The sequence below is a fragment of the Conger conger genome, chromosome 1 (genome assembly GCF_963514075.1).
Source record: "Conger conger chromosome 1, fConCon1.1, whole genome shotgun sequence".
Lineage (NCBI taxonomy): Eukaryota > Metazoa > Chordata > Actinopteri > Anguilliformes > Congridae > Conger > Conger conger.
Genome location: NC_083760.1, coordinates 29044970 through 29068486, shown reverse-complemented (window position 1 = coordinate 29068486; position 23517 = coordinate 29044970). Strand labels below are relative to the sequence as shown.

The window sequence follows — 23517 nt, the reverse complement described above, 5'->3', positions numbered from 1 at the left end:
CTGGGCATTTCAGGAGAAAAATAGGTTTAATATCTCTGGAGTAAAGTTTTAAGAACTATGGCTATGTGATATGTTTGTTAATGGGTTTGTGGTTAGGTATGCAGCAGCGCGTAGCCAACGTGATGACGCTGTTCGATTGCGTCTGCTGTCCAAATTCACTGTTTATTTAGTAAACTATATTGCGCACTATATGGACATTCACTGGTTATTGATGATTAATTAGTGAATAGTGAGCCATTTTGGACACAGCCATTGTTTTTGTTTCAAATTCTTTTCTGTGCTCGATTGATCTTGCCTGGTGCAATTGAGTCAACCAAGAGGACCAGCGTGAACCAGCACTTTTTGGGAGTATTTCCATAGGTCCCAATACACCAGATAAGCTCAACAAAGCTTAGCAATGTATTTGAATCCAAAACAAATCCAAAATCAAAATGTATTTGACCACGGTCTGCCTTCAGCAGACCCTGTCTCCTGAGTCCCAAAATACACATGAGCAAGAAAAAAATCACTCCAAGAGACAGAATCATATGTTGCATGACAATCCACAAATTAAATGTTTAACTAATTTATTAATAGTTTTTATGTTCAGTTTATCTCTGTACAGGTAGTCAAATAATTGCACAGGAAAATAAACAAGGAAACCAATTTGAAAGAATAAGGACACAAATGGGTTGAATACTAAATTGTCTACTCAGCAGTGAAGAAATGTTGCTAATGATAGCAGGCTGACAGTATGTCTTATGTGGAAACAGTCCCTTATTTTCCCCATTTCAGAATATTAATTTGGCATTTTTTGAGTAATATATCTTATATTTACAAATAAATATGGTAAAGCTTGCAACATGCACAGTCCAATCTATCTTCTCTGCTTGGAAATGTAGCTGATATAAGGGTTTCAGTCGAAAGTTTTATTTACTAATATTCTAATATTTATGGATTTTGGTTACCCCATTGATGCTCAGTTCCAAATTGTTCCTTATGACCACAAGGGGGTGGCATTATCAAAGGGAAGAGAATGTCCTCATGCCTATGAAGGAGAATTGAAATGCACAGTAACAACCCTGCCATGGTTTAACACATACTATAACTTGAGCATATAAAGTGCTTTTTTTTGGTGAATTCTTTAAAATATATAAATGAATACCACCGGATTCTGATTTAGATTTATTTTTAATCAGACCATTGCCTAATTGAAATGTTCCAATGGTATGAAACATCAAATAATTAAATGATCAATTTAATTTAATAATTCAGCTGGTACAGCTGTATTTATTTGTGAGATCCTTCTGTAACAGGCAAAGATGAGCAAAAGCTATCTAAGACTAAATATTTCTGTTCGAAATTTTACCTGGTAGCCGTGTGACCATTTTCAGCGTGGTTAAACTTTGAAAATGTAGTTTATACATTCACTTAAGTTCAGAACTTTATTTCATGAATTAACCATGTCATTCATTAAAATGTGGACTTTTATTTACAGAAAGAATGGTTGAAACACACTCTGTGTTCAATATTTCATGTCATAGTGGCTGTAAGTTATCAATTTTTCATCTCAGGTGGGGGGGGGGGAGCTACACAGCATTCTGTTCTGTGATGTCCGCCGAGACGCTGTTGTACTCGGTGGAACGGGTGCTCAGGCCCAGGTACTGCTTGAGGAACTCGCTGAAGCGTTTCTGATTGTTCCACTTGCGGGCAGTTTTGCGGACACCTATGAACCCTCCGTAGCGCTTCTGCAGGGACCGGCCAGGGTCCATCAGCTTCCTGTACCCGTGCTTGCCTTTCAGGAAGCCCCCAAAGCGTTTCGTCAGATTGAGGGCGGCCGCTTCCCGCTGCCCTTCCCCTCCGTCGTCCTCTTCCGCTTGTTCTTCTTCCTCGGATCCACGCTGCTGGGACTGGTAGGCAGCGTTGAGCTGAGCTGTCCGGCCTTCCCTGTCCAGCTCGTCCAGTCCCAGTGCCCGAGCCACCTGGCTGAAGCGTTGCAGCGCCCCAGAGTACAAGAGCCCACCGTTTCCCTGATTAGCGGGCAGCAAGGCAGCCAGTTCCTCCTTGTCTCTTTTCAGCATGGAGCCTCCATGTGGCAGGGAGGGGAACTGCGCTTGGTCAATGACTCGGTGGCACAACTCCCAAGTAGAAGTTGGAGCAGTACCACCCTCGCACTCCACCAGACAGACCTGAGAGACGGAGACACACATGCTCCGTTAGGGAACGTCCACATTTTACAGGCCTAGTTAATCAGAGTAATGATGTGTAAAAGAACATCTGTACGTCATTATGCTCAGTGACACGGAGGTAAGAGGGCTTTCCTCATTAAGTCCAGAACCTTGGCTATCGCCATCTGACAGACAGGCCATGGACCTGAGGTGTCACATTTGTACATGGTAGTCAACATCTGTTGTGCTGGAGGAATGTTCCGGGAAGGTATTTGCATACATTGGATTTGAGCCTGCATATGCACAAAATGCTGTTCTCACCCAAATTCTAGAATGTCACAGTTTAGATTCAGCACTGATATTACAACTGTTTACAAGCATTTGTAAATGCTGAGTTCACTTTTTCAGAACTCTACACACAGCACAACTGCAGTCTATGTGGACCAAACTGTGAATGATTATTCATTGCCTTGGCACAAAATGTATTCAATGATTTCTTTCACAATTTTTTCATTCTTTTCTTGATCAAGCTCAATCACCAGCAAAACTGTATGTATTTACAGGCCATTTTGCAAATTTTGAAAATTTTTTTATTTTCAATCCAAGCTCAAAATCAAAAAAATTCACATCATACAGTAAATACCATAGTGAAATATATTCAAAATCCTAAAAAAGATGTAATGGTCGTGCAGGCAAGAATTATACACTCACCGAGCACTTTATTAGGTATTTATTAGACTTATTTTTTAGACTTCTACTGCTGTAGCCTATCCACTTTGAGTTATGATGTGTTGTGTGTTCAGAAATGCTCTTCTGCATACCATTGTTGTAATGTGTGGTTATTTGCGTTAGTGTCACCTTCCTGTCAGCTTTGACCAGTCTGGCCATTCTCCTCTTACGTCTCTCATTAACAAGGCTTTTCTGTCTGCAGAACTGCTGCTCACTGGATTTTTTTTGTTTTGTTTTTTGCTCCATTCTTTGCAAACTCTAGAGACTAGTGTGCTTGAAAATCCCAGGAGATCTGTCTGCCACCAACAATCATTCCACGGTCAAAGTCACTTAGATCATATTTTTTCCCCAATCCAATGGTTGATGTGAACATTACCTGAAGCTCATAGTCTGTATCTACATGATCCTATGCATTGCACTGCTACCACACAATTGTCTGATTAGATAATCGCATGAATAAGTAGGTGTAATAAACTAATTCCTAATAAAGTGCTCAGTGAGTGTATATAATGGGCAAAAACCGTTGATTGAATTTATGTAAATGAGACCAACCGCAGCTAATTCCCATCTCAGTTGGAGATTTACCCTGGTGTTCTCACTTTAATTATCATCTATTCAGTTAAAGGGGATCTTTGGAATGACTGTTTACGAAAAAATTGACCCAGCAAGTGATAGAGAAGTGGCTGAGTGAGGATAATTGGCCTGAAGAGAGTGGGAGAGGAAGATGCATGTATGGTGGAGGACAACAAAGAGGAAGACCAAGAGCTCTAGTCTCAGATGAGATTAGGGCTACTATAATTGATCATGGTAAATCATGGTCTATCAGTGAGAGAGGCTGGTCCGAGAGTGCAGGTAAAATCAGGACAACAGTCGAAACTGAGAATTGGGAAACTGAGAACTAACAGATTTGATTCTGCAAGAGTGTTTGCAGTGCATATTATACATAATTTATGCATTATACTTATACTTATCTTATACTATCAGCAATAACAAACGAAAAAATATAGTTAAAAAATGAAATTGTGTTGGTAGTAAATAGACATGCTAACAATTCATGGAAACGTTTTGTTTCCGACCATTTATAACATTCATAACTAAAAAGAAACTGAACCATGGCATGTGCAACATTTAAAGAAAATGTATAAATCACTGGCACAAGATTATCCTGATCCCTAGAATGCTCCATGTAATACCAAGAAAACAGAAAAAAAAGCAGAAAAGAGTAGCCAATAACAAACAAGCTGAAAGATTGTAATGTTTCCTTTCCTTCAGTCATTTTGTGATACATCAATATCAGAACTCTGGTACACCACTCATTTACAATAAGGCTTCCAAAACACATGAACCAGCAGTAACAGTCCACTACTCATTGAGGGAACAAAATCTCCAGCTCCTCATGCCTCTTTGTCACTGGATCGGGCTCAGGCACAAATATATTCCCCGATCGATACTACATGATGTCATCTCTGTCATTGGCCAAAATAATCTGTTCGAGCCGATGGAGTGCATTGTCTTGACGAAAGTACCATGTCCCCATCAATATCAATGATTTTTTGGTATTTGCAAGTTTTAAATAGGGACAAAACTGGAGAGATAATAATTTCCACCGCATCATGTCAATACCATCACAGCCAAATCAGTGATGGGAATCAATGTTGTGGGAATGACTAAAGTACAGTTTTATGCTAACAATGCAAAATTCTGTTGTTAACATTTGTTATACCATGGTCTGGGTGAATACTCGATTCTGATGGATGCTAGGTGGTGATTATTTTTGTATAATCGTTCAACATTTGGCAGATAGTCCCGGTCAAGCCTAATCATCTTTCTAAATTCCTACGCTGCCTGCAATTTGCTGCAACGTCAGGAGAGACCCAAAGTCATCAGTGTGACATGAGTTAAAAGGTTTTTTATTTTATTTTATTGACCACGACTTTGTCATGCCAATCTCTTCCTTTAGTGGCTAGCTATCACCAGCACAAAACAGAGAAGCTGGCTAAATTGTGTGATTATGTCATAAGACAAAATTTACAATTGTGTTTCATGTGGCAGCTGAACTCTGCATACCCCTGTTGCTTGACCCTTATGACACTGGAAATTTCAGAATCATGAATAATAGGCCTATATCCTACTAATGCCTAGCATCTGTGTTCCTAAAATGTCTGTCACATTTTGTTGTCTGTGCACTTTGTGTACTGGTTCCTATGTATGCTAATACTAAGACTTTGATTCCTTAAATTACATTACATTAATGGCATTTGGCAGACACTCTTATCCAGAGCGATGTACAACAAAGTGCAAAGCGCATAAGCATAACCAGGGATAAGTCGTTTGAATAAAATTGTAAATTCATAACCAAGAACTAATACAGCTTATTGGACAAGTGGTTAACCTCACAGGACACTTAGGAAAACTATGGAAACATTTATTTGTTAGCGATTAGGCACCGTAAACTGCATGTATGTATGAAACGAGTGGACAGATATTGGAGTGTATAATATTTTTAGCGTCACCAAGAGCATTTAATCATGTGCCTGTTCGAGAGCGAAATACAGCATCTGCAGGGTTAGCTTCATTTTGCAATGTGCAGTTTTATTAATTACTGGAGGCAAATTATTCCCTTCATGCCTGTGTCTGTATTTTATCCTTAACTTTCAGGATATCACTTCACATCATATTTATCATGCTTGACTGTAACTGTATGTTTTCATGATAGCTAATTAACTTTTAAATTGAAAATACTTTATTCACGGGCATTGTTGCTGTTGTGATGGTGTGACAGGTATATTTTGGATTAATAAATTAAATAAATATCATACTTATATTACATTTTGTAGTAAATTAACCTTTTTCTTTTTTTACTTGAATACATTATTTGTTTTCTAATTATGTATGTTTCTCTCTGGGCTTTGTACAACAAAACTGATTTGAATCTAAAAAGAAAATTCAGTGTAGAATGTCATTCTGTCGAGGAACCGGCCCTAGGCTCGCCTGATGAGAGATTGACAGAAGATGGGTTAGGCATTGTTAACCCCTCGCACACGCCAATGGGGTAGGAGTAAAAGCTCCCGTAAGAGGAGAAGTATATGGTACAAGATAAATGTACAACCGTATATGGACACTGAGGAGTCTGAAGTCAGAGGACTTAGATTTAGGGTTTTAGAGAGCAGGGCTAAAGGTCTGACTGAGGCCATGCGTAGAATGTGTTCTAGCATGACCGTGGAAGATGCTCAACATGCTGAACGGGTAATTGGTGTTCAAGGAGACGGTAGATGTGATAACATACTTAGTTGACACATGTGGGCTTGCTCCTACAGGGGAGGAGCACAAGGCCTGGTTAAAGCAACAGGATGAGGAAAACAATGAAGATAATTGGGAGATCAAAGAGTATGAGGAGATGGAAAAATGTAGGAGAGATAAGGAAAACGGAAGGGATGTCAATACCGAAAGAAGATTAAGAGGCTTCAAGGGCCTTCCTGATTATAGCACAAATAATTTATCGGATAGATTCTAAGGACTAACAGTGGAGGAGTTAAATGATGAATTACACTCAGCTATTAGCTGGAATTCTTTTGTAGATCCCTTAAGGCGCCACAAAAAGGGGCACCTGAAGAGTGTATTGAGATGGTGGCAGGCACTAACTTCTGGCTTGCATGAGGTCAAGGTGTGGAGGAAGTCAAGGAGATACTATGAAATTGAAACAGACACCAGTGATGAATAGATTCCTTAAAAAAATACAAAAAAGCTAGTGTTTTTCCATTTGTATATTGAGATGGTGGAAACTCCCAACCGGAGGGGCACATGAGATAAAGAATTGGGGAAATTTCTTTTGAGGTATGAGAAAATGACAGAGGGACAAACAGAAGTGATGAATATGGTCATTAAAAAGTTGCATAAGAGATAAATGTCTTCCCACTCGATATATTGGGGACATTTCTTATCAAAAAAGGTACACTCTTATACGGAAAAAGGATATATAAGGAATAAGCTTTTAGACCTTAGGATAGCATCTTAGAATTTTGCTTCACAAGATATCTACGAGCTGTTGAGGAAAGAGCAACGCAGAACAACTATAATCAAGCTTGAGTGGTAATTATAATCTATATTACTTGTATAAGTAGGAAAAGTAGCACATAGAAGTTCAACTTTATAAGTTTCCTTTTATTTTTATGTCTTTTATTTCTCATTAAGGTACTATATAAGGTAGAAAAATGTAGAGAAGTTTTTATAGTTTAGATAAATATAATATTCTAGGAATAGTTTCTTTTAAACGTCCAGAAGGGGGAGCTATAGGATAAGGCTAAGGCCAAAGAGGATGGGTATTTGAGGGGTGTACCTTGACTTTTAACATTATGGTGGAAAGGTAAATTAGAAAGAGCTAAAGGGGTATATGTAACTTGCATGTGATCAGCAACTGAAAGATGATATATATCCTGTAATCTGGAGTATTTGAGTTCCTCCCCGAGACACCTCATGGTGAGGTACTGCTCGTGGGAACGTGAGGTCTGAGCTCGGCAAGGGGTCCGTGGCTCACGACAATTCAAAAGATTCTAACATGATTTCAGTGTGAACAAATGGAGGGAGATAAAATATATATTTTTAGGAAATATACACAAAGGACAGAAAAGTTCCCATATTTGCATAATCATCCATATACTGTACATAACAGCATTAAATGATTTACTATTTCAAAGATTGACATAAAATGATGCATCTACTGTTATCTGTTGATCATGTTTTTTATGTTATTGTGTTGTGATTGACAGAGTGTTATGATTGACATTTATGTTGTGTTTTGGAAAATATAGTGCATTTTGGATGATTGCACATTAAGTGACATTATAGGCATTAGGCAGATGCTCTTATCTAGAGCAACCATAACCACAGACAAGTGCACTGAAAGACCCTAGAGGGAAGCACAGTTTCAAGTGGTTGGAATACATAAAGATAAGGACTTGGACCTTGTAGATTAATCTGATGACGAAGGATTATATCTATAGTATAAAACCATTTTTGGAAACGCAACGCTAAAGTAAACACTCATGTAGGAACAACAATAAATAGCTTACATAGCCAAACAAAAGCAATAAAACCATCCTAGCAAACACAACCCGAGTAATAATGATTAAAATTCTGTATTACCTTACCCAGGACAAAACATTATTCGTGTACCCATTTATGTTGCTGCCTATACTGAAGTGATCCAGGATAAGTGTCTTGCTCTGGGGTATACCAGTAGAGTTCCATCTTCCAACTACGACTACCCACAAATTGGAACAGGAAGCTTATTAGACACCCAAGGGTAAAGATACCATGTACAGCTACTGACTAGTATCAATAATCCACTGGCTTCTGCACAAGAAGCACAGTTTGGTTATTAGTGAGTAACTGACAGTATGTGATAGCTGTCCAGGCATTTATGGGTTTGTCAAACCTCTTTTCCGTCTGTGTGGCCTTTGAAGCCAAACCTGGGTGAAATACAAAAATCATTTTGGATTCAAATATCTTCTGTGCTTGATGCATCTTACCTGGTGCAATTGAGCCAAATAAGAGGACCAGAAGACGGACGTTTGCAATTTTTGAGAGTATTTCAATACACCAGACAAGCTCAGTAAAGAATTGGAAAAGTATTTGAATCCAAAATAATTATGTATTTCACCCAGCTCTGTTTGAAAATCTGGCATCTGCCTGCACTGAGAAGAAGTGCTTTCATAGGGAAGGTTACCAGGTTACTTGAGAAAATATTAGTGGATCACAGTAGCACAGTAGCACAGTTTGCTGATGAAAAGGGCATTACGGAAAATCAATTGAAAATCAATTAGGCACCGCAAATTAAAGGCAGGACCCAAGGGACTCCGTGAGTCCGCTGGTACAGAGGGGTGGAAGGGGGGTGGACATGCTCTTGCTGGTCATCCTTGTTTTAAAGCGACTGAAATCCCTGGGGAGCTCTGGATCCAAAGGGAAGCTCTCCCTGCTGTGCCAATTAACGCTGTTCCCACCACCGGCTGATAACGCTCCACAGTGTAATTACGCAAGGATAATCAAATCACTGCAGCTGCTTGTGTCGGAATAGGCAGCGAGTAAATTAGATCCACGATGGCTTGCCAGCTCACCCAGCCAGAGAAACCCCTTCCGCTGATAAACAGCAGACTGTATATCTTTGGCTTTCATTGTTGTTTTATGCACTCAGGCAGGTGTGTGCCTGTGTGTGTGTGTGTTTTGTTTTTTGTCATGTGAAATGAGCCTGTGGGTTGTATGGTATGTACGTATGAGATATGTCAGTAGGCTAAATGGGAGTACAATTATTGCGCTTGCTGTATGAACTATACCAGTCTGTTCTGGTAAATTGAGATGAACGCCCCGTCGTGGGGACCTCTGTGTTATGTTAAATGGAGCTGTGAGTTATGTAACGTGGGTCTGGGTGCTGTGCGATAGGGATGTGTGGAAGCTCTCTGGGGAGGTGATAGGAATATGTGTCATTATGAGTACAGGATCAGAGGCTCCAGACATGCTTTCAAGATGAATGGTGAAGGTTTGTGGTGAACTATGTTCATAGCAAACAGTTAATTTAAATGTGCATTCCATGTAGTTCGCCACCAATGCATTTTTAATACAAATGGATATGACTTAGCCTTCCTATAAAATCCAGCAATGCCAGTTTGACCAGTTTGATAATTGAGCTGGTCAAGCTGTTCATAAGCTGGTTTAGCTGGGTATGAGCTGGTCAAACAGCTAGTGTTGGTAACTTGTCTGAACTGGTAGCTGGTCACCAAGCTACCAGATGTTTCAAAATATAGCTTGAGCAGGTTAGACCATGTTAAGCTGGGAGCTGGTCTGAACTGTCCAACCAGCTAAACCATGTTGAACTGGGAGCTGGACTGAACTGGCTACCAGCTGTTACAAAACCAAGCTTGAGGTTTTTTCAGCAAGGAGAAGTCTAACAATGTTAGCAAGCTGATCAACTTTTGTTCTCTCGATGTTCTGTGGGCTAATCTTAACTAATGTTCGCCGTCGTGAACGCCTGTCTCACCAGCATGCTGAAGGCAGGCTCATTCGGAAGGCTCTGACTGCAGGCCAGGCAGTCCCTCTGGCAGTCGCAGCGTCCTGGTACACACAGACACAGCAGGAGCAAGGTCCACAGGGGAGTCTTCATGGCTCAGGAGGCAACCAAACGGAAGGCAGGGCCTAGAAAAGAACACAAACTGATGTTCAGACATGTTTTCCATCATAGTGGTTGAGGCCTAGAGTGATTACTTGGCACATACGGTCCAGCATCTGTTTTGGAGCTGCTGAAATAATAATGGAGAGCTTAATTTTTTTATTTTCATCTAAGATTCAGTGATCTGCAGCCATACTTGAGTCACTAATGTCACAGATCTTTTATGATGGCTTTTATTCTAAATTATTGTATGATTTTATGCACTGCCACTTTAACTTGTGTGACAGTCCATGCTAGTATCATTCATCTATCTTTAGTTTTCACCATGGTCTAAGTCACTCTGAAACATAGCATTAAATACATATAATTGCAAATGTTCTGGTGCACAGTGCATGATATAGAGCACACAAAAAACACAGGTGTGTCCTAAAAACCAATATGTCTCTTGTCATTCCTTATTATCTCCTCTGAAAGGTTTTTTTTATTACCTCCCATCGTCTAGGAAACCGCGGGAGACTCTGAGTGTGCTACATCTCAGATCACAAATCTGTGACACAAAAGCTAATTCTGCTAGAACCCAGCAGGCCACTTTTCAATTAATACTTTGGTGAAATTCACTGTGTCACATTAATACACTGCACCACAAATGCATCAATCAGAATGTATTACATGTGATGGAAAATGAATGAGTTATTGAGGAATAAGTAGCTATAGAGCCAAGGCCTATCAGGTTAAAGCATTTTAAATTATTCAGAGATATGAATTTACAGTACATTTACAAAAATGAAATGAAAGCATTGCATTTCCCTTCATTAACAAGAGTTTTTTTGCCCTGCGCAGTAATTTAATTTCCTGACCATCATTAAGTCTCTCGTTTTTCTTTTTTCTTTTTTTTCTTTTTTTACCAGGGACAGTGCACATTAATCAACATTTTCAGTTTCCACGTCAATGAAAATGTGCCAGAGTTAGCTAATGAGCTAATTTTCATCTGTCGACAACCTCAGTGGCAACGTCTGTGGTTTTGTCTTCACATGCTGATGGATGTCACGGTGTAGAAATGTACAATTAACCTCGCTACACTTGGTGTTTTAGCCTTTTTTTTAAATATTTCAAAAAGAAAAAAATTTCACAGCCTGTGAAGTGTTCCTGACTTGAAGTCTGACCCCATACAGTTCTCTAATAAGTTTTTTAATTTTATTGACTGAGGGAGAAAATAACCAGATTAAGCTAAGCAGAGCTTGCTGTGTGTTATTTATTACCCTGTTTGAAACAGCGTGCTGCTAAATGTTTTCATTTTTACAGTTCTTTGACTCTACCCCTAGATTACCAAGGTGTTACAGTCATCGCCCACCCCTATGGTTCTGGGAGAGATTTTCCCATTGACATTTCAGAAAGTGCCTAGCCTTGCTATTGTTACCCTGAATATTCATTAGATATGGCTCACCTTCTGAGGCACAATTTCTGAGCCTCTATTTAACATTGGGTAATGGTGGGAGCGTGTCACTCCCTTATCTGCTGTGTGGGAGAGTGCTTGAGGCTTAATGAGAACTGTGAAATAGAGTGAGCAGCAAATTAGATAAATATTTTAGGACAAGACTCATTCGATGCATATCGAAGAAGTTACAACGCAAACTTGTAATGGCCCTAAAATATAAGCAGATAACTAGGTCTGGATTCCTGATTCCTACGTAAAATGAAAGATTGCTTAATATTCCCCTAGGTAGGCCAGGGCTCCAGACAAACTTTTTCCCAAAGGTGTTCTTTTGGATTCAGATTTGGTTACTGGAGAGGCCACTGAAGAACGCTGAACTCATTGTCAAGTTCTTGAAACGAGTTTGAGACAACTTTTGCTTTGTGACATGGTGCATTATCATGCTGGAAGTAGCCGTTAGAAGTACATAAAACAGTACACTGTGGCCATGAAGGGAACTATACACAAATAGGCTGTGGCATTCAAGCGATGATTGATTGGTATTAATGGACCCAAAGTGTCCCAAGAAAATATTCCCCACACCATTACGCCGCCACCACCAGTCCGGACTGTTGACATTAGGCAGGTTGGGCCCATGGATTCAGGGTGTTGTGGGCAAATTCTGAGCCTACCATCTGTATGTCTCAGCAGAAATTTATCAGATTTATCAGATCAGGCTACGTTTTTCAAGTCTTCAACAGTCCAGTTTTGAAGAGCCTGCACCCACTGCAGCCTCAGCTTTCTGTTCTTGGCTGACAGAAGTGGAACCCGGCGTGGTCCAATGCAGTGAGTCAAGCTTATTCCTTTCAACTCCATAAAAGCATAAAACAGACATTGCTATAAATATTTCATAACAAGCAGGAAATATATGAGAGTGTAACATCTACAGAAAATAGGTTGTGACTAAAATTTTCATCAAAGACGGATTTTTCAGTTTTTGGGACAATGGCCATGACTACGTAATTTAAAGCTTTTATTGAAAAAAATGTGACAAAACGAAAATGTTGAGTAAAATCCAGGGCTGCAATTTAGAGAAAAGGTTTGTAAAAATAAGCTTTCTGCATGCATGCACTTTGTTGTACGTCGCTCTGGATAAGATCGTCTGCTAAATGCCACGTAATGTAATGTAATGTAATGTAATGCATGAACCTGCAGAAAAAACACTTCAATCTCCCACTAATAATGTGATTTCCCATTTCTCTAATCTCATTCCTTGTTTTTTTTTTTTTTCCACTTTAATTTCTGTCATCAGTCATCGGATAATGTTAAATGTTAATTAAACTTGCAAGCAGGCTTGAGGAGGCCAAGCAGTCCAGCAGGGCACAGTCGCCTCACAAGTTTAACTTTTGTGAAGCATGTGAGGCACCTGAGGTTTCACCATATCGGCAATGGTGGGACAACCAAACTTGTGAATTTATTCAACTTGACCTACGTAGTATGTGGAACAGGTGATTTCTGAGCCTGAACTATCCTTAACCTAGTGTGCTTATTCAGCCTTCTTAACCAATGTTATCTATCACAATTCCAGGAATGCATCGGCATAGCTGATGAATATAGTATCAGTTGTAAACATAACAAGATATCCTAAAGCTGTTTGCACACGATCAGCATCAAAACGCTAAACACGGTGTCAAACCCTTAATTTCCATTGGAGGGAGCATGGCAGCAACAATATGCCTGGCCTAGTGCTCAGCTCAATATTACCAGGCACAATGCTCAAAGTTCACATCAATTGAACTTTGATCTAGTTTGATGCTGAATTTTCATAGTGTGTCCAATCACATTACAGTGTCGTATAATGCAGGCAGATGTAAGTTCAGCTCACTGTTTACTTGGCAAGACAACAAACTGTCATACACCTAACTCCTTTAGATGTGAGGGCTTCTCTTCACAGAATACTAAAACCAATGCTTTTTTTGCTCTAGTGCCAGATGCATCTTGCCTCGGGCAGCCTCCTCTCATCCCACTTGTCTAGAGGTTTCCAAACTCACCTTCTTGGATGGATGAAGTCAAGTATTAACAACAGACAGCACTTCATTATTCTCTTGTGTAGTCAGTGCCTTACTTGGGGTTCAACTCTTGTCATGTGAAAGAAGCTTTAGTATTGTTTCTATGTAGCCGCACTTTCACCTTGATAACACAAAAAAATATCTAAACTAAAATGAATGCATTGTAACTAACTAGCAGAAGCAGAGATCAAGTATGAAGCTAACTGAGATGCATGGATTCGATTCTGGAGCAAAAGAATAAGAACCCAGACCAAGATTCACCTGGAAAGAAGTAATTTTCTAAAAATTGAACAGAAGTAAGTAATTTTGTTAATATACTAATTCATCCGAGCACTCTTTGTGCTCTTTTATTTACAGGGATGCTCAGTTCTCAATACTGTGCTGTATGTCTGAGTGCTGTACATATTTGCAACAACCTCAATTTTCAAGAATCTTAGCAGTGAATGTTCTCAGAGATCTATTTGTCAAATTACAGTACGTGTTTGTAGACTTTGAATCCACAAGTGTCTATTAATGTATGTGTTATTTGAAAACGCCATTTCAGAATCAACCATTTGTTCAGTAATTTCTCCATGAGTAACCAAATTCCAGTCTTATTTCAAAATGACTTTGGAAAATGTCCCTCCCCAACCTTAATTTGAGCAAGGAAATATAACCGCATCCTTTGAGGATTCAATTATAGGAGAGAACTAAATGTGGCTGAATTTGAAGTTAAGACAAAAGTCAGTCAGTTTTGTCAACTAAAACAAATACAATTTTCGATATTTTTGTTTTGACTAAAATGAATAAAGTTGACAAAAATGTGACTAAAACTAAAATGTCTAAGTCTAAGACTATGACTAAATCAGAAACTGGTTGGAAAATGAACACCGGAGAGCAGTGCAACCAATCACTTCTTCATGCCTGTCTGTCTTTTGGCACCTTGTCTGTTGATTGGCAGGCAGTGTAGCCAATAGCAAAAGACATAAGTGATATGAAATGCCCAGAGGACCCAGCGTAACAGCACAATAAAACAACACAAATGTATAGAAAAAAGATAACAAAGATGTTTTCAAATTTTTTGTCAGAAATTTACAGTGGCACCAATAAAAGTCTACTGAAGGGCACTATCTTGCAACATGAAAAATGTCCTAGTCTAGTCCAAATACATATTTAAGGCCTTATGACATATTTCTCGGATGCTAAATCATTTGGCATTAGGATACCAATAAGGGATATGCCAGCTTGTTTAGCTTTGAAATAGAGTGGAGTGATTTTTGGCCTAGTGTGAAATGACAGAAGTGGTAATACCCAAAGGTCCAGTGTTGTCAGGCATATACAATTTAAAAGGCAACCGGGATGGTGCTAAGCGATAGAGAAGCCAAAGAAAGTGATTTTTTTTGCTTTTTAAGCACCATTGACATGGTGCGATTACCAGCAGCACACTTTCCCAGTGGTTCATTTTAGAATTTGTGGCTTTTCCCATCAAATTTAGAGTTAAAATTAATGTAAAGCTCCCCCTGCTAAAGCTTCTTTTCCGGTAGGCATCCTCGGGCGAATTTTAAATTTGACTTGTAAGAGGAGACATCGTCTGCCTGGGAATCAAGAGCAAGCATCTGGCCACTGGCCCAGTGAAGATGACAAATTCAATTGAAGAAAGCAGGAGAAGCTACAACTACGAGAGTGAATTACGATATTCAATTTAAGGGAGGCAAGAAGCACACTGGTACTGTGCTATGTTCCATTGTTTTGTTTTTTTTGAGTCAGTGCAAATAGCACAGGCAGTGAGATGCTTTACTGGAGATAATTGAACAATTTTCACAAGTGCCAATCAACTCCAGTCTGAAAGGCATGTCTGAAACCCTCAGGACCGAGTGTCTCCAGGACCAGGAATGGGCAGCACTGCTGGGCTAATTCCTTATTTGTTCAGCAGACCAAATAAGCCCTTGTTCAGAGCAACTGCTACTTAATATAGCTTACAGTAATTAATATGTAATTAACTTCAAGTCATCAGAAATAGGACTCAAGCCAAACACAAGTCATCTACAATATCTGCTGTTCAGAGGAGTGGGTGTTTTACAGTAATAAAGCAACTTGAGACATCATCGACCAAAGTTGACATTCCTTGCCTAGACAGGATGGGTTTTGTTTTTGTTCTGCTCGCTGGTGTCACTGAATAGAATTTGTGAGACGCATGATAACTCAAAGAGACAGCTATGCAGTGAGTGTAAAACATACTAAGTAAATAAAAAATCTCTTCATGTACTTTGCAACCTTTTGCATGTTGCTCCTTATTTTCCTCAAAGGTTAGACATTTTAAATCACTGTTATATCCTGAGAAATGACTTATAAATAAATGGGATTACAATGAGCATGTCTGGCTGTGGCTGGATTTCCTGGGAGAGCCAAGCAGATTGTATCTCCCCTAGCTAATGAAAAAGACAGAAGGGACCCATTTCACGTTCAGCCATGGCCGATGTACCACACCGTAGAACATTTGAAGGGTTATGATACAGTAGATTCCGAGTGGGAAAAGCACTACAGTACCAGTACGCAAATCCTTTCTTTTATATCATCATATATGTGTGTGTGCATGTGGGTATAGGAGTGTGCAGGTGTTTGTACGTGTGTGTGTGCGCACTCACAGGTGTCTGTGCGCGTGTGTGTGCTCACAAGTGCCGTAATCCCTCTGATCTCCCTGTTGCCTCTACCCCCCATAGGCTACCTCTATTATTCAGTAGCTTTTTCCTCCTCTGATCTAATAGCTCACACAGGCACACTGTGGGTACACAGAACATGAATCAGTATTGTTTTGGATCTGGATTTGTCAAGCTTAAATATTATTCACCCCCCTCCCCACCACCCTGTATTGATGTCAGCTGTCTGCCATCATTTTGAATGTTTTTTACCCCGAGACAGAAAAGCTGGGCTGCCTTGTGTGGCCGGCTGGAAATAAACAGTGCAACCGAGATGTGGGTGGGCCTCCGGGTCTTCATCACATACGGCTCATTTCATCACCTTCTCCTTCAAGATCAATATGTCATACAGAGACTCTCTCAGGGCGGATCACTGTGCCCTCACAGGCAGCCATTTTGCAGTTAGGGGATGCGAGATGAATGTGTTTCATGATACGTTTGTGTTTCATGATACGTTTGTGTTTCATGATACGTATGTGTTTGGCCTTCTTTTGTGTTTTCATCATTTCTTCTTCATGACCACAGAAGAGTGTGCTTGTGAAGTCATTTATTTTATCGTAATCAAAATGATGGAAGATAACAGAATCTGGGCCATTGTCTGAACTACGTATTACTGTTTAGACTGTTCTAGGAAAAGTGTGGCAACTACTGAGAAGAACTGACGGTTGACATTAGGTAGAGGGACAAAGGCAGAGACAAAAGATATGTATGGCAATAAGGCTCCCTGGTCCTGCCGAGGCAAATCTGCACAACTGCTTTCCTAGTATCAACAGTCATATGTATAGACTTTTACTTAATTTATTACATAGCTTGCACTCTGATTAACTGTCTGGACATTTACGTCAATCAATATTGACAACAAGAATGGGAAAATCAATAAATACACTAATTATAATAATGAGTTCCATGATGTCTAATAGCATTTTGCATTTAGACACGTTTGCTACTAAATCATGCCTACTGGGTTTAACGAACCCATTCTTTGCTCAGTTTAATTTAATGTGCGAAAGAGGAACCACAATGGCCTGTCAATGCTCAAAACTTGAATATTCAATAAAATCCACTATCTGCAAACAGTCTTTATAGCAAGTTCTGTTTCCGTTTTCTCCTCGCATACTGAAGGCATTAACACATATTAGACAGACACTGTGCAAAATTCACTCAAGCTTATTATCCCAGGCAATATAAAAATGTGATAATTGTTGAAAAATACAATTTCTTAACAATTGTTTTTAAATCTTTAATGATTTAGATAGTTTTTATTACTTTTGTCAACTGACTGTGAAGCCAATGAAATGTACAAATGTGAAATACCACAGTTTTTTTTTTAGTTGATAAAAAAGAGAAACTGCAAAAACATTTTGGTTCTGAAGTGCATAAACTTAAATACTGCCATATTTACTGAGAAAAATGTCAGTCCTAATACTGGGGGGGGGGGGTATTTATCGACTAGAATTCTTAAATGAGATGAGATTCTGCTTGACACCCATGGCACACTAGAAGACACGCTAATTCAAAAAGGCATTAGGCTACAATTTCACACCAGGAATGTATATTGGCTTAACAAATTTATTTTTATTTCCATATTTGACATAAACGTACGTTTGAAATAGCACACAGTCAGCCAACTGTGAAGCTACTCTCAAACACACTGATTCTTTACGACAGTGTATGTGTGCTGTATAGGTGAAATGAAACTGGTGTGTTTTCTTTCATTCTAGTCAGTTATCCCACAGTGTAGTGACACTGGTCTAATTGTGTTTTGCTGGATGCAGTTTCAATATTATTTTTCCAGAAGACTTATCACTGATGCCTCCATAATATGCTTAACATGGCTCTTTATATTTGCAGTTTTGTATTTTACTGAATTTTGTTTGATTCTTCACTTTCAGTTCATAATTATGCATTGTTAAAATGCCTGTTATTTGAACAGGTTATGAACATGCTCTCTGGATAAATTATGTATGCTTATGTTTATACTATATTCGTATGCTTTCCTACCAAAAAACAAAAGGCTCTCTCCAACACAGTAAAATTTCCAGCGTTAATTCAAGTCTAACAGAGTTTTTGAGTCCAATGAGGACCATGTGTATCCTGAAAGAGTAAATTTAACACTGCATATTTTGCTGTGTAACACTTGATCCAATTTAACTCTGCATCCAACCATCTGCTTCGCATGGACTTAATGAATAATGTTCTACATTGAGATTTTACATTTTATTGTACTTATGTTCTACTGTAGCTATGTTATCTTTATTGGCTACTAGCAATACATTATAGGTAAAAATAACTGGCTCCTGCCTTATTGACGTATTATATCAAGCCAAGACTCATTCCAGCCTCACCTTCTTGGAACATGCACGCAAAGCCTGTAAGCTAGCTACAAACCAAGTTCTAATATACAGTATTGTAACTAATATAACTAATATTGTTTACTAGGAAAAAGAGGGGACATTGTATTTGATATACCAAAAAGTACGAAAAAAGTAGGTAGACATACAGTAGCAACAGCTTCCAACTGTACTATACAAGTGAGCTACCTATGATGTCTGTTACCACCAGTACTTCTTTTGATGGAACTGGTGTCTTTTCCTTTCTCCTTTCACAGATGGACCTTTTCTTTTTCAGTATTCAGCATGGATGGGTATGCATGTAGTTCATTGCACCAGCTGAAAGGTTCATTTTTTACCTTTAGTCGCAAGGGCAGGCTAAAACAACACTAGAGAAATGTTTTAATTGCAAAATCGATTGAACCTTAAATTGAAATGCACCTTCAATACAAATACCATGAAAATGCATGTTTAGTCCGCCTCACTGAAGAAAACCCTGTGTGTGACTCACTCTGACAGGCTGAAATTTGCATGAGGGTAGATGGGCTGGAGTGTGTTATGTGACGGCCATTAAAAATGACAGCCCTTGGACAGGAACTGTTCATTATTGGGAGAGGTATTATTAGAGATATACTGTACTCTATGTCACAGTCGGGAGCTGATGTTTTTGCAACACTATCAAACACGAAAATTCAGTTATAAACCTTTCATAGATGATGTTTTCCACAAAAAATGGCAGTTCCCTAAACATGGTGTGAAAAGATAGCAGAAAAGGATGCTGCCACGCTAAATACATGACACGATATACAATTAAACGGCAGGTTTACATTATGTTGTGAAAGGTGAGCAGATTCTCACAATGTGCTTGCATCTGGCTTAACACGCAGCTTTAATCTTCTGTGGCTCAGGCAGCACAGACTGCGTTAAAATCCACCAGGGTCTGCCCAATGACCTCTCATACACCTGAGAAAATCCCATTCAGAAGATCTGCACTGCCAGCCCAGAGGAATTTACTGAAGCTCAGCCATTCTCCACACGAGTAAAATTCAGCAGCCCAGATTACAGCCAATTTCAAAAGGGATAATAAAAGCAAATGTGCCGTCAACTTAGAGAGGCAATTAAGCAGTCTGTTTTTAACATCTGAATAATCAGTTCCAATTTGTGCTTTTTTAGACTGCAGATGTTTGCAAACAGATGATGAGGGTCCTGATTGATTCCAGTTGCATATTGTTAATTAGAAACTGGGTGGGAAAAGGCACAGTACTGAAAGATGCCACAAAAAATTAGGCATAAAAACATAAAACACTTAAAATAAAATGAAATAAAAAGATGTCTCTTGCCTGACACGTTTATCTGGAAAGGCTTTTCCTCGAAAGCAACTCATCAGCACTCGTTATCCAATTACAGTGTCTGAATAATTTCACAATCATAGTAATGTCTTCTTAGTAATATTAATTCTTCTAGTAATAATTATACATTTGTTCACTTTAATCCTCAAAATCAATAGCAATAATTGTATCCTACAGTAGCTATTAAAATGTTATAACAAGATAATAAGCAGCAGATTATAATGCAAATTATAGATCTATTTACTTTAAAACGACTTTGTGTCAACTAAATTGATACAAAAAAATATTGCGTATGAACAGCATTTGCTTTATCCAGTCTTATGTCAGAGTACTGCGACATCATATGTTATCAAACATTCCTGGTAATTGAATTGTGTCCATCTCTAAACAGTGGACAACATATTCCAAATTGCTTTGTGAAGCAAAGCCATTCTCTTATCTAATCCATTCCAGTCAATGTGAGAAATAATTGTACAGCATGAAAGAAAAGATTTGTCTTGCTCTACCTAATTAATTGCAATTAATTACCAGAATTCACCTTGAGCGGCTACAGAGACCCAGGGCACATTTAAGATTAAACACTGGCTAAAAAATACAGTTCTGCTGTGAATTTCAAAGAGCAAAAACTGTATACATTAGCACACCCTCAGTCACTGAATAACAGTCTTCTTCTGTAATTACTTTACTAATGTAATGAGTGTTTATGCTGTGATCTGAATTTCAGCAAGAATCCACTTTACAATACATTTTGACAAGCTGATATTATTTAACTATTCTGATGCAGAATCCTTTTCATACAAACGACAGGACTTAATAGTTATGACTGAATTAACGACAGCTGCTATCGCTCATAATGGCTGTCCTAAATTAAATTAAATATTTCACATGTGAAATGAGTTGGACATTAGACAGCCTGTGTGTTCTGCTGACTTTTTGTTTTCACTTAGCACTATTGAACATTATACCTGGGTCCACAAAATAATGTAATTGAATTCTGTTCAAATTAATAGCACATTTGAATAGCACAAAATCCTGAGGTCGACCCCAATGAGACATTATATTTTATTATCAAGACTAACTTAACTGAAATATCCACAGTGGTAATGTCCATACACCAAATACATGCATCTCTTGCAATTCATAATTGCTTTTTCCATGATGTCCATGATGTTAAACTAAGTCATGGATTTGTATTTATATGTCAACATAGTATATACTTATACATGAAAAAAACAAAACAAAGCCACCAGCAGATATTTTGTTGCCATTAACTGACAGTTTGGCTTCTAATCAAAAGAATCCAAAACCCAAATTGAAAAAGCGTATTTACAACACAGTATAATGCCTAGTGTCAAACCTCTTCTAAGGCAAAGGCCTTGGTATTAGTCTCTCATCGGGAAATGGAACATACTAAAGAATTAAGTGCCAGACCCTCTCTGTAATTAAATCTTCAGTTATTGATTTTGTCACTTGTGAATGTACTTACAGTAAGCCACAAAAGCAGAAAAGAAAATATGTCCTACTCTCTGAATACTGAGTGATCACAGGCTCCTAGTAGTTTTGATACCGGGGCATCAATGATAGTGGAAATGCTTAGAGATAGATAAGAAAGCGGTTGGATCTTTAGATTCCATCATCTTTAAGCAGATAATAAAGTAATAAACCTGTCAGTTTCCTTAACAGGAAATGTCATTTTACGCGATGATGAATAGGATTACCATTACCACCGCAATAAATACATAAATCAAAAATAACAAATAGGTTGGCTCTTTTTCAGTTCCATCCGAAGCCAAAATCAATGTATGTGTTATTTAACGAGCCTAAAATTACAATTACTATTTTTATTTTGAATTATGGTTATGAGCAAGGGAGGCAAGGTCAATTATATGTATCCTGTGAGGTGTATATGTCTCCACCGAAGCAAGATTAATTGAGAATATTCTATTACAATTAATACAGCAAAATGCTTCACCATAGATCCATATCCATATTGATAGAATTGGACATGAAGCATAAGGTAGGGGAAGTGATTTAAGAATCAATTTTTATTAACTGCAGTAAAAATGTACTTGTACTTGTAGTAAATATCCAAGACACAACACTCCTTCTCTGAGAGTTAAATCTCTCAGAGCTATAAAGGTAATTCAACCTGACACAACGCTACATCTCTACACCACCTACAAGTAGCAGGAAGAGAAATTTGGCCATTCAGAGCAATGGCCATTAATAAAATATGCAGGGATTGAACTAACTAACCCCAGACTGACTCTTGGAGACAATAGTAGTGTATTATAGTCAAATATAGGCAAATATATGGAAGTTTATATATCAGCCATATATTTCTCTGTTCAACTTGGATATTTAACAATATCCTCCAGCTACTTGAATCACTTGAACAAAATGCATGCTTCTAAGGCAAACAGAGGAAGCAGGTTAGAGATACAGTACAGAGGCTACAGTACGTGGTGAAAATGCAGCACACAGAAAGCACATAGGGTGCAGGATACCTAAGTTAGCTCAGAGAAGTGCTTGCAGTTGGGTTGCCGGGGTACGCTACTGTGAATACACTAATACTTTGTGCTGATCTTTTGTATTGCTCTACCACACCAATCTGAGGAAAGGATGCTTTTCTATCAAGCATTGTGGAAAAAAGACAAAAAATATATACTTCTGTTTTTTTTCCCTTTAATTGTACTGTATGTGGACAGCTAAATAGCACTGCATAAAAACATGGCTATAAACAAAAGGGGTCACAAAAATTTGAGAAGTATAAGCAGGGACTGCAGTTTAGCCAATCTGAGCACCACACAAATCAGGCACAATTAAATTCCAGTATTATAATCCTGAGCAAAGAGAAAGTTAAACAAGCCAAGATGCACATGTGCTCTCCTCAGCTCCCTCAAACAACCCAGGCTTACCTGTCTTTGCACTCGAGATAAGTGTCCTGGTGTTTTTTGATAAAGGTTGCCTGGCAGTAGATTCCTGTCTTCAGCCTCTGTTTGTTACAACTAAGTACATGCTGTCAGGCTGGCTTTTTATAGTGACACGCCCCCCCCCCTTTAGTCCAGCCTCCCTTCCCCCTATCCTCCTCCCCCTTTTACAACTCAACGCCTGCACGGAGACTGCAACCACAGTTGGGAAAGTCGATTACGCATGAAGTCGGACAGCAGCACATCACAGAGCTGGTACCGACGTACGAATCGTGACCTACGTCACAATTACGCTTTCTGGGAACAAACTGGGGGGAGCTAAAAATATACATTTGAGTCCGCATAGGGCATATACCGCATTCCAAATGACCCCCCCCGCCTTCGTACACCTTTTCCTCCACCACCCCCCCACCGCCCCCCCATCATTATGCGTCGTTTCCCCAGGCTTCCAGAAAATTCTGAAAGCAAAACTTTTTTTGTGCATTACAATTTACAAGTAATACTGTCAAAAAGAGATTATCTCTTGCTAACAGAAGTTCTGGGAAATCACAGACCAATCAATATCAATTAACATCAACCTTATTGGAAAACCAAAAATGGTTCAGGAAGTGCACAGTTGAAAATGGATAAACTGACTCATTGCTCTATAGTAAATGGGAGCACAAATGCAAAACCAGAAAAAGAACAAAGACCATTTCTGGCTAAACCATGAGAGTCT

The 23517-nt window shown here is 38.8% G+C and overlaps 1 protein-coding gene across 1 annotated transcript; it reads right to left on the bottom strand.

The window, feature by feature from the left end:
• Positions 1–549: 549 nt before the first annotated feature.
• Positions 550–22897, bottom strand: pnoca (prepronociceptin a). The gene is made up of 3 exons (XM_061262736.1): positions 22788–22897; positions 9907–10061; positions 550–2168 (listed from the first exon to the last, which is right to left on the bottom strand). Exons 2-3 carry the CDS (start codon positions 10027–10029, stop codon positions 1569–1571), a joined length of 723 nt encoding a protein of 240 aa, XP_061118720.1. The 5' UTR covers positions 10030–10061; positions 22788–22897; the 3' UTR covers positions 550–1568.
• Positions 22898–23517: the final 620 nt, after the last annotated feature.